Below are 12832 nucleotides of genomic sequence, written 5' to 3' on the forward strand. Positions count from 1 at the left end.
ATGAGAGGCGATCTTATTGAAACATATAAGATTGTGAAGGGGTCGGATCGGGTGGATGCGGGGAAGATGTTCCCGATGATGGGTGAAACTAGAACTAGGGGGCATAGTCTTAGAATAAGGGGCTGCTCTTTCAAAACTGAGATGAGGAGGAACTACTTCACTCAGCGGGTGGTAGGTCCATGGAATATGCTGCCCCAAAAAGCTGTAGAAGCTACATCATTACATAAATTTAAAACAGAAATAGACAGTTTCCTAGAAGTAAAGGGAATTAAGGGTTACGGGGAGCGGGCAGGAATTTGGACAGGAGTCTAGGTTCGGATCGGTCATGGCCCGGTGGGTAGCGGAGCGGGCCCAGGGGCCGTGTAGCCTGATCCTGCTCCTATTTCGTGTGTCTAATTCTGTTAGATTCAGGAGATGGTTCTGTGATAGTGGATTGGCGGTTAGGATCAGATCAGCCATGATCTTATTGAATGGCGGAGCAGGCTCGAGGGGCCGATTGGCCTACTCCTGCTCCTATTTCTTATGTTCTTATGTTGTCCAGCCACAATACAAGCATTTAAAATTCATATTTTACCCACTTGCCAATGGAACCGAGTACTTCATTTGCCACCTTTCTTATAAACTGCTTGATGCGCCATCAATAACTCCAGAAGACTAAGAGTTAAACTTATAACAAGTAGGCTTTTATTAACAAAAGAATACAAACATGCCTCTGCTGGTAGACCGATCCTTAAAGCCAGGGGGACTGGAGGTCAATCACCTTTATACCTGGGCTTAGGGGTGGAGCCAGGGGCGGAGCCAGCTGAGGCATGCCCAGACATGTTCTGTACAGGCAGATTAGTGGTTTACCACACTGCTGCTAAGCATTGTACTGATCATTTGATACATTTATCCGCTATAACCCCGGTGTTTCCTCTAGTTATTACCCAACCCCATCGACTCGTTTGCTGAAGGCTCCACTCCATGGATGGCAATTTTCTTCAGATCACATGCCCTGATTGTACACAACCTCCATTCTAATCAACACAAGTTGATCTCCTCCATGCCCTACAACGAGACAATCAAAAATGGCTTCTTTCAATTCTGTAAATAATTTTAAAAGAGAGTTGGACAGGTCCTTGAGGATGAGGAACTGACAGGGTTACGGACAAAAAGCGGGGATGTGGGACTAATCACGACCGCTCTTCCAAAGAGCCAGCACAGGCACGATGGGCCGAATGATCTCCTTTTGTGCTGTAAGTTTATATCACTCTATGATTCATGTCTTTTGCATGTCTGACAGTTACCAGCTCTGACTTTTGATGGCTCCAACCTTCGCTTTCTTCAACCATCAGCAATCTTTGTCTCACCTCCTAACTCTCCTCCCCTGCTAACATTGACTGTGTGAAGCTTAGGCAGCCAGACTCTCAGCGGATTGTATCTTTGAAAGCTCGGCGACAATCCCTCCACAAACTGTCGAGCTGGACTCCTCCATCCTCTGTCCCGTCGTGGAGTGTGTGCCCGGCAGGTCTGCCAGTACCTCGCACAGTTTCTGCTGAGCCTCCAACATTCCTCCTTTCAATTGAAGCCCCCTACCCCCCCGGCCCCAGGTTCAGCATCTCTGTCCAGCGGAGCAGAGCTTGGAGAGGACGACACCCGTTCATTTCAATTCGGGCTGCCAATTGCATTGTAGGAGCCCAATTTAAATATGCAGGACACTCGGATGTCAGATGGCGCGCATGCAGCAGGTTGGGTTCGTTTTACGCAAATTTTACATTTTAATGCCACCCCCCCTCCCCCTGCCCGTCGTGGGGGGTTAATATTGAAGCCATAGTTTCCTCTGTAATGCCAAATACCTCTTCAGCCTCCCCCCAAAACAATTCTGAACTCTCTATAAAGCCCCAGTTTATTCAACAACAACCTGCATTTATATAGTGCCTGTAAAATAGTAAAATGTCCCCAGGCGCTTCACAGGATCGTTATCAGACATATGTTGACACCGTGCCAAAAGAAGATATTAGGAGGGGTGAATAAAGCTTGGTCAAAGATGTAGGTTTTAAGGGGTGTCTTAAAAGGAGAGAGAGGTGGAGAGGTGAAGAGGTTTAAGGAGGGAATTCCAGAGCTTAGGCCTGTATGGCTAAAGGCACGGTCACCAATGGTGGGGTAAAGGAAGTGGGGGATGCACAAGAGGCCAGAGTTATAGAAACACAGAATAATCAGAGGGTTGTAGGAAGTTACAGAGATAGGGAGGGCGAGGCTTGAACACGAAGATGAGGATTTTAAAGTTGAGACGTGTCGGACCAGAAGCCAATGAAGATCAGCGAGCACAGGGGTGATGGGTGAACGGGACTTGGTGTGAGTTAAGATACGGGGCAGCAAAGTTTTGGATGAGCTCAAGTTTAATGAGGATGGAAGATGGAAGGCCAGCTAGGAGAGCATTGGAATAGTCGAGTCTGGAAGTAACACAGGCCTGGACGAGGACTTCAGCAGCAGATAGGCTGAGGCAGAGAGAGGCGGCGGTGCGGTAGAGCTGGGTGTCATCAGCGTACATGTGGAACCTGACGTCCTGTCTTTGGATGATGTCGTTGAGAGGCAGCATTTAGATGAGAAATAGGAGAGGGCCAAGGATAGATCCTTGGAGGACCTCAGAGGTAACGGTGCCAGAGCGGGAAAAGAGGCCATTGCAGGTGATTCTCTGGCTAGGGTTGGATAGATAAGAATGGAACCAGGCGAGGGCAATCCCACCCAGCTGGACAATAGGTGAGAAGCATTGGAGGAGGATGATGTGGTCCACCGCATCAACGGCTGCAGACAGGTTGAGAAGGATGAGGAGGGATGGTACACCATGGTCGAGGTCACAGAGGAGCCCATGGAGGTTCTTCCAGCACTTCTCTCAAACGCTTGGATGGGATATAAGGAACCCTCATCATCTGATAAGCAATCTCTCTCCAACTTTATAGATGTTACTATGTTCAATGCCCTCTGAGCTTTCCTCTTTTGTTCTTTGCAAGCTCTAAATACATCATCCCAACTGTGTTGAAATCAAGACTCATCACACGGTCTCCTACTTTGACTCATTCTTTCCCAGGGCCACCCTCACTCTTTCCTCCCTCCTAAAATCATTAAGCTTGTCAAATACCTTTGGCATCACTTAGTCACATCTTCCCAATTTACCTCGCCTTCACTTCCACCATTTTCAATATTGGTGGTCACCGCACTATGGACTTTGGCTCTCCCCCCTTGGCTTCTCAATCAAGAAATAAACCTCCATACCACATCTCAGCACTTGCTGATGAACTGTCAGAATGTCAAAGCAATCATCATTTTTTTTTGCTCAAGTGGACAGAGACACATCGGAAACCGTGCAAAACGCACTTTTGAAACAAATGCTTTTTTTTTTATAAAAGTGCTGACAAATGACAATTCGAGAAGAATCTGTGGCTCAGCGCCAGCATTATCCAAACAGATCAAACATAGCCAGGTTTTCAAAACCGTTCCTGTCAGCCCAGTTTCCTGAGCGTAAACAATATTACAGATTGTCCAAGTGGGCTCTGGGGTATGTCTGGATGTTCAATGGTCTAGCTTTAGATCTGCACAGATGGTGAATATTCCATTCAATCTGGTCTCAATCATAAATTAAGCCTATACACTATTTTCTCTCATTGATATCAGCCCCCTAATTGTTCCAATTATCTTTTTAATAAAAATGGAAACGAGTAGCTTTAAAAGAGCTTGGTATGCTTTGTTTGAACTTGCAGACGTTCTCTGATGAAGGGCTGTATTACCAGGGGAGGTGGAAAAAATGTAGGTTAACCGGTGTGTCGGGCAACACATTAATGTCCAACGTCACGGTGTCTTTTTCACGGGATAAACATAAGGACCTAGAAATGTGTTCCCGCCCAAATTCAGGCGCAAACACAACAGCGACAAAGTCCGCCGCGCCAAAACTGATGCGCAAGAGGACCAGGTGAAATAAAGAGAAGGTTGGTCGTAGAATCGCTTTATATGCTTTAAATCAGATTGCTTCTCACCAGAAAGTAGATCCTCAAGTCCTATTACAGAGAAATCCCACATTGCCTCGAGAGTACTGCTTTAAACTCTGCACTTTTAGTTACTGACTTGAGACCTGCAACGTACATTTGAGAGTGATCTCCTGGACTAGTTTAGATCGTGTAGTGGGGTCGGAGACAAATTTCCCAGATTTATTTCCCCAAATTTACCTGGTCTTTCGCCTCTCCCAGGAGATCACCTGGTGTTTGGGTGGGGTGGAGAGTGTATATATCGGCCCGGAATTTGCAGTCAGCGGCGAAGCAAAGGTGTTCGCCACGAGCCCCGAAGTAAGCTTCGCACAAGGATCTCACGATCTCTGTGGCAAGAGGTTCGGCTTTTCTGACATGCAGTTGCAATCAGCACAAGATAATGGGGAATCCCTAACGCGAGCTGCTGTGACGTCAACAAGCTGTTTAAGCAGCCAATCAAAATGCAGAATTCTCACAAACTGAGAACCAGGAAGTGAAGAAGCTCCTTTGATTCTAACTTTTTAAAAATGTTAGAGAGAAAAACAAAGAGTGAGGCTCTCACATGGGGAAAAGGTAAACCTGAAATAAAGATGAGCAAACTTTTTTTTTTAAAGTTTAAAAAAAAAATGTTAATGTAAGTTTCTTAAAAACTGTTTAATTAAATTGGAGAAATTTGACACTTCGCAAATTAAAGTGCATTTTTTGGGGCCATAACGTCTGTTTAGTAGTCAATACGCTGTTAAAACCCCAGTTACACCTAATCCAAAAGGGTCTAACTTGGGGTATTTAACAGAGATTAGTTTCCCTGATGTCACAGATTGCATTGATTGCCAGCTGTGGGGGATGGGGAGGTGCGCACTGCAGCCAGTGTCGGAGCAGCGAATGACAGACCACAACTTCAGGATTTCCGCGTTAGGATGCGCTACATCCTGAAGTTGCGGTCAGTTTCAAAGGGGTAACAACAGGGAACGCTGACAGTTCGCCGTTATTACTCACTGCAAATTCCAGGCCATGGAATCATAGAATCGTACAGCACAGAAGGAGGCCATTCGGCCCATCGAGTCTGCACCGGCTCTTTTGAAGAGCAATCCAGTTAGTCCCACTCCCCCCATACCCCTGCAATTTTTTCTCCTTCAAATACTTATCCAATTTCCTGTTGAAGGCTACTATTGAATCTGTATCCACCACCACCCTATCAGGCAGTGCATCCCAAATCCTAACCACTCGTATTGTGATACAATTGTGTGGGACTGCCTGGATTGACTGGAGGGTCTTTTCCTGTCCATCATTGTTCATATATACAAGTAAAAGGAACCAATTATTCACCATTCTATGGGGCAAAGCATATGGCTGTACTTATAAACTGGAGTCTTCTCATTCCACTTTTCAGGGATCTGGATTGGAACTGGCACTGCAGTGGGTGCAGGCGGGAGATGCGTATTCTGTCTTTACACAGAGCTAAACGAGAACTGAAACAATCACACTTGTTCTTGGATTGGCTCTTGGGTGGAACATAGAACAGCCCGTGACGGACTTGAACAAAGTCAGCCATTTGCAAGTGAGCTGGCCCTTCTCCCAATTCAAACCTAAAACAAGGGGGATAAAGCCATTAGAAATAAGCCAATTGTTCCCTAAACCCCTCCGTCTCTCCTCCTTTAAGACGCTCCTCTAAACCTTCCTCTTTGACCAAGCTGTTGATTACCTGTGCTAATATCTCCTTCTTTGGCTCGGTGTCGATGCTTGTCCGATAACGCTCCTGTGAAGTGCCTTGGGACATTTTGCTACATTAAAGGCCCTCAAATATCTGCTGATACATCATTCAGTGTCACCATTTGATGTTACAGGTCCTGGACTGTTTGAGCAACAGTGAACAAGATGGTGAGCACATACCAGTGATTGCTTTGATACGAGGCAAATCGACGCATTAAACTAACACTGGCATGGTTTAAGCTAAAAAAAAAAGACAAATGGGTTGGCATTGGTTATTTCTATTAGAATCTGTATGTGGTTAACTGAAAAGTAAAGTGCAATTACTAGTTTAAAACTAAAATATTTATGATGGTTTCAGTCTTTATCTGGAGAGCCAAATGGAGGTTAAAGAATGAATCGCAGTTTCAGTAGGTAGCCGGAGTTTTAAAAACTTCAAGAATTCTTCAGTCAGATGCTTTGACCCATGCTCCTCAGGCCAGGATGTGCCAGCCTGTATTGGCAACGCACCAGGGATGGGCGCCAGACTTCGGAGAAAAGGCAGTTCTAAAATCAGTGGGCACATGAACAACTTTACTACACAATGAAACCCACGCATAACATCGGTCTCGGCTCCACGGTGTTTAACACTAAACAATTACATCACTTGTCACTCGGGGAAACGCTGCAAAAAAAATAGCTCTGCTTTTCAACAGGTTTGACTGGCTGCAGAAGAACAAGTCAGAACAAGGGCACGACGACAAAACAAAAGCGTTTCTCAAAAATTCTGATTATTCAAGCTTTTCAGAATTGGGCTAAATTCAAACTCGACGAAGTGTCTCTATTATTGTAACGTTGCGTTAATGGTTGCTCAGAAGAGGCTTTTGTCAACAAACAGGCAATGGCAGATTACGACCTTCAGACCTTGCTGTTACAAATTTTATAAACCAAAAAGTTCTGACACATAAAAATGTAGTTTTATCTAAACGTTGCTGGAGTTTAGGGACCAGTGCGCTGGGCGATAGATGGTTCATTGGCGGTTTCCTTTTGCACCACGACATTTGACAATGGCTCCAGTAGAAACCTCACGAGTTGGGGCCAGCGATGCTGTAATGCTGCCCCCCAGTGAAATTTAATTGTAACAACAGCAATGCCAGCATTTTCTGTTATCTCAATTTACAATGGTAGTTTGAACCAGTTTAAGCCAGAATGAACCATCTAAAATAAGCGAGACTGGCGCAGTGATAGCCTGAGGGTGAATAGGAAAGATACAGGTTTAATTTCCCCACTCTGTGATCTCCTGCTCTTGGCTGTGTTGCTGTGGGGAGTCCAGGCATCTCCACAAAAGGAAAGAGGCAAAAAAAAAACCCCAGGAAATGATAAATGAATACATTTGCTCTTGTGCACTTGCTAATACCCTGTTCATTCAGGCCATTAGAAGCGGCCTGGACTCTTGTGCCTCCTCTTGGCCAGAGCTGGGGTGTTTGCCCAGGGAGGCCAAAACAAGAGAAATTCAAAAAGAGGAAAAAAGGACTGCGTGTACTCTCAAAATAAACACACAAAAATAACCAAGTAGAGCTTTGCAAGCGATTTTTTTAAACTGACAGACAAAGTTAATTGCAGGTTGGTGCATTTTATTAAATGCTGCAATTGTAATTTGATTTGTTTAACACAGTCTATGAACAGTTCATTCGATTTCAACGGAGTTAGAGTTGATGTATCTGGTGCTGTAGTCCAGGCTTGGTACTCACATCCATCCACGGTGTCAGCTGTAGCCAACGCTACGTTTGAATGGTTGCGCACAGTAACTCTATTCAGATACATTATATTCACAGTTTATTGCAAGGAGGATCTGGGATTGAACACGTTCCGATTCTGCAAGGGCAGTTCACGTTGTCCATATTGTCTGATGGGCACCAGATATCAGGTCCAATCTGGCTTCGAAGAGTTTTCCCCAAATCATTTTGCTCTTGTTTGGGGGGGGGGGGGGGGGGGAAGGGGGCGAAGAGCAAAGTAAAAGACTCAAATTTAGTAGATTTCTACAAAAAAGAAAATTGCTGTTTGCAAAGCTTTTACCAAGAAAAGCTGCAGTTCTTCGAGATTAACGGTCAGCACAGTAACATGAAAACTACAGCTTCAGCTATTTCCATGCTGTTAAATAAAAGCAATCACAAGGCATCTGCAAACAACTTGCCCAGTGTTTCAGGTGTGCAACGTGAGACCAGTGGGCAAGCAGGGGACGAGAATACTCAACACAAATTTAAATTAAAGTGGGGTGGCGGGGGATGATCTGAAAGCTGGGCCAATTGTTCATTTTAAATCTGAGCTTGATAGATTTCTGTTAACCAAAGGTATTAAGGGATATGAGGCAAAGGCAGGTAAGGTCACAGATCAGCCATGGTCACATTGAATGGCGGAACAGGATCAAGGGGCTGAATGGCCTCCTCTGTTCCTATGAAAGCTACAGTAGTTGCATCAGTTCCCTCAGCCCTGTTTTTGCAGCGCAGAGTCTAGCTCCAGCTGGAAGTAGCCCACTCAATACTGTAATAAGTATTTACTCATGACAGTGCTTGTAACATCAGCCTGTTCCAGTACCAGCCACTGGAACGCAAACACAACTCCCACTGGAAGGTCACGAGTCTATAACCGGCGCGGTCACAGTCCATTAAGGCTCCAATGTGAGTCATCAAAGGAAGGTGGTTCATTACCTGCAATCCCTCGCACCTGCAGCTCCCTCTGCTGCGGAGGTGCCGATCCCAGCCCAGGAGGTGTGTGCTTGGGAAGTGGGAAGAGGAATGCCAAGCTGAGCCAGGGGGAGGTGGGTAAAGGCAGGGGGGGCATCAGCGGGTGAGCCAGCACTAGGCTGGTTTTGGCAGCCCATTCAAGAGTTGGACAGAGCAAACTGCCACCTCAGTGGCAGTCAGTACATGGTCCAAGAGAGACTTGAAAAGAGGAAGAAGAAAAGCTAGAGGGATAAAGTCCCTTCCTTCCCCCATCAAAAACAACACGAACAGCCAATTCCTACTGAGTGGAAGAAGCAATAACATTGTTTAGCACTCTGTGGTCTGTAGTCGCACTTCTACAACAACATTCTTCCCTTTAAGCTTCTTACTCCTTTACTTGAGAATACTAATAATTAAGCCCTCATTTCTTCAATACTACTCTACAGGCACCATTATTAACAAGCAGAGAACAAGCTTAATAGAGAACACAAATCCAAAATCCAAAACGGTATAGTACACATGCTCAGTGTCCCAGTGGATACCGGGATAGAGTATTGTCCAAATAATGATTACATAGCAAGGCCTTCTCAGCAATAAAGGGGGCCTGTTTTGTGGGGATTGGGTGCTGCACTGGGTTAGAGACTGGCCCGAGACCCGGGTTCAAATTCAGCCCAGGTAAGTCTCCTCTATCCACTGCCGGAAAAGGTGCCGCATGCAATGAGTTTGAAGAGTCTCCATCCATGGGCGCACAGTACAAAAACTGCCCTGAGCTGGGCACTAACTGGCAATCTTGCGAGCGGCCACTGGATATAGGGAGCTTGGAACAGACGCACAATTGTTGAGCCAGATGAAATAAAATTGTTCGATTCCACAGCACTAACTTCACTTACCTTGATGAACACAAAAAAGTCAAAAGAGAAACCAGATACAAAAAAAAATTCAGAATTATAATTATAGACAATTTTACACTGTCGAACATTTATATATTTCTTTTCTGGGGAGGGGGAGGGGGGTGGCTTAAGAATACAAGTCTCTCAGGAGTTGAGAACAACCACATCAACTTTCTGAATGTTGTGCAGTAATTTTTCCAAAGACGTCTGTGTACATTAAAGTGTTCAGCAATCAGTGATTGGTCAGAAAGCATGGCCCTTCATTCTTCAGACCAAGATAACTTTTTCCATTCACGCATTATTAAAGCCCTACTGATCTTGAACACTCTGTCACAGGGAGAGGCAGTCCATTCTCCTTACCTGCTTTGGGTCAGAGGGACCTGTAGGCGACTCTAATTCAATAGTGACGGGACCATCATTCTGTATATGGACTTGCATGTAGGCTCCAAACTTGCCATCTAAAATGAAACAGATCAATTTAAGTTAAATTAATCCTTTCACCACAGCTGGCTTCTTTCTTAGTGTCATTTTCAGGTTCGCCATCTCCAAATTTTTCACTTTCCCTTGTTATTTTTTCCACTTTTAAATTCTCCACTGCTCTCCTGGAGGCAACAGCAGGTGCACAGGTATCCACAACAACGCCAGTATCTCATCCAAGTAACCATTCTTCGCCTCTGACACTAGACTGTGTGCTGGCACGGGTTCGGACAGGAGAAACCAGAACAGCCAGTGTCCACCTCCAAAGTCCACACACGCACACTTTTCAGGAGTCACTAGCTAGCAATCGTGACTGGCAATCTTGGGTGATTCCCCCTTCCTCGTTTGTCCAGGAACACGGAAGGAAACTGCAGGGCGCCCCCTGCTATCGCTGCTCCACCAGAGGTCAACTTGCTCAAAACAGACTGCGGATTCAATCCAGCACCTTTCCGATCTATATTTGGTCTATTCCTCCATCATTTGTTTTACCTTACAACAACATATTTATTCCTCTGGAAGTCTCCCCGCACCATACAGCACCTTTCCCTGGCTGAGAGGACAGGCAGTTGCTTTCCTCGTGGGTCTCAGTCAGGATTGTGTGAATGTGGCCCAAAGTAACCATCCCTTGGTTTTTCCCTTTAGTCCGCAAGCGTGGCCCTGAGCTTCCAGCTGCTTGCCATTTTAGCTCTCCGCCCCACTCCCACTCCCACCTCTTGGTCCTCAGCCTCCTAAGCTGTTCCAATGAAGCTCGAGGAACAGCACCTCATCTTCCGATGAGGCACTTTACAGCCTTCTGGACTCAACATCGAGTTCAACAATTTCAGACCATAACCTCTGCCCCCATTTTTTCCCCAGACAGCAGGTGCTGGTAATGAATCTGCTGTTCATTTAATCAATTCTGCCTCATCACAGACCTTCCCTTTTGTTCTTTCCTTCCCCCACCCCACCCCCTTTCCCTGCCTCTGTACTTACTTAAAATCATTCATATCTGTATCATTTTCCAATTCTAACAAAAGGTCACTGACCTGAAAAGTTAACTCTGTTTCTCTCTCCACATATGCTGCCTGACCTGCTGAGTGTTTCCAGCATTTTCGCATACATCACACTTCCTTCTGTTTTTCTAAAACAGTTTTTAACTTCCTCATTTCAAATTGGGGGAATTCGGGGGGGCGGGAAGCAAAAAGGCAGTAGAGAGACGGTGGAGTAGAAATTGGACCTCATTGCACTCGTTCTACAGGCGCAAAATGGACGCAACAAGGGCTCATTTTGGGAACCAACTTCCCGTGCTCGTCTGTCCTGATTTTGCTCGGGGCATTTTGCAGGCATTCATGGCAGCTGCCTAAAACATAAGTGAATGAGGGACCCAATGCCTGCTTTAGGCCCCCTCTACCAAGTTGGACCTCGCAGAGTGGCGCAAGAGCCGGGGTCTGTTCTCCTCGGGATTCTTCAGCAAGTAGTGACCGCCAACATAAGATTTTTTAAATAAAAAGTTCCACGATATCCCAATCATCCCCCCCCCTCCCCCCCGAAGATGGGCCTAAAGCAATTTCCACCCCAGAGTGCTCGAAAGAGAGGAGAAGCAAGCCAAGGAGCGCACTGTGAAAGATAGAACGAGCTGGAGGATGGAAACAAGAGAGATATAAAACATCAGGGAGGACAGAAACAAGCTGAAAATCAACAATAAGCAAAAAAGTGACGGCAGGCACAAGGGAGAGAGCGAGAGTGAGAGAGAGCGACGCTTGGGAGAGATTTATCACTGCTGAGAGTGAACAGGTGCAACATTTGAAAGTAGATCTGCTGCCCGTAAACTATGTACCTCTGACTCACTGTGCAAAACTAAGCCTCACGAGACAAATTCTTGGAAAGATAAGTTGTTATATCGTTATCCACAGACTCTAAAACATGGCTTGGCCCAGGATCTAATCTCAGCCCATCAGTTTAGCCTGTCCCATTGAGCATTAGGCTTCAGGCCAACCCAGCACAACAGTACACTTGCGGCATTACATGTCAAGGAGGGATTTGGAACTACTCTTAAGTCGAAAATCCTTTTTATGACCACTGTTTCCTCAGTATCTGCAGTCTGTAAAGAAAATCACATTGCTAACCAGTCGGTTTGCTCATCTGAAATGAATTTTAAAAAGGTTCAAATATATTATTTGGACTCATTGAGCACCACTAATTCAAACTGCAGCTGAAGGAATATTGCCTCTGTGAGGAAAAAATCTGTCAGGAAGAGATAAGTAAAAACAAACAGGCTTGCTTCCTTTTCATGACCATGGGTTGACAAAAGTTATTCAGTAGCATGTCCCAGTGCGATTTGTACCATTTAGTTTTGTGCTAAAAAAAAAACCAGAAGCAAAATACTGCCAGATGCTGGAAATTTGAAATGAAAACAGAAAATGCTGGAAATACTCAGCAGGTCAGGCAGCATCTGTGGAGAGAGAAACAGAGTTAATGGTTCAGGGCAATAACTTCTCATCAGAATAAAAGAAATGAGTTTGCCAAACAGCTTTTTGCGAACACAATGCCCTTTAATTTTTATTTTAATTGATAACTTAAATACATATGGTAAAGAAGGAGGCCATTCGGCCCATGATGTCTGTGCCAGCTCTTTGAAAGAGCTATCCAATTAGTCCCACTCCTCCGCACTCTCTCCATAGCCCCGCAAATTTCTCCTTTTCAACTTAATTAGTCACAAATGACATCCTATGCGACTGACTGTGGTAAATTACCCCTTCTCATCCTTCTCGGCCTGTCTGCAGCATTCGACACAGATGGCCTCCTCCAATCCCCCTCCTCCGTTGTCCAGCTGGGTGGGACTGCCCTCGCCTGGTTCCATTCATTTCTATCCCGTCACAGCCAGAAATTCTCCTGCAATGGCTTCTCTTCCCCCTCATGCACCCTTACCACTGTAGTCCCCCAAGTGTCTATCCTTGGCCCCCTCCTATTTCATGCTGCCCCTCAGCGACATCATCCAAAAACACGTCAGGTTCCATGTGTACGCTGACGACACCCAGTTCTACCTCACCAACACCTCTCTTGACCCCTCCATTGCCTC

The 12832-nt window shown here is 45.6% G+C and overlaps 1 protein-coding gene across 3 annotated transcripts in view; it reads right to left on the bottom strand.

Moving 5' to 3' along the window:
• dtd1 (D-aminoacyl-tRNA deacylase 1) overlaps window positions 1-12832 on the bottom strand; it is a 291913-nt gene that overhangs the window by 222672 nt on the left and 56409 nt on the right. For all 3 annotated transcript variants that reach the window (XM_085981791.1, XM_085981790.1, XM_085981792.1), the window contains exon 4: window positions 9658-9755. In XM_085981791.1, coding sequence (XP_085837917.1) covers window positions 9658-9755 — 98 coding nt within the window. The remainder of the gene's footprint in view (window positions 1-9657; window positions 9756-12832) is intronic.

Source organism: Somniosus microcephalus, chromosome 3 (assembly GCF_052327205.1).
Source record: "Somniosus microcephalus isolate GS21.2 chromosome 3, FLI_Smic_1.0, whole genome shotgun sequence".
Classification (NCBI taxonomy): domain Eukaryota; kingdom Metazoa; phylum Chordata; class Chondrichthyes; order Squaliformes; family Somniosidae; genus Somniosus; species Somniosus microcephalus.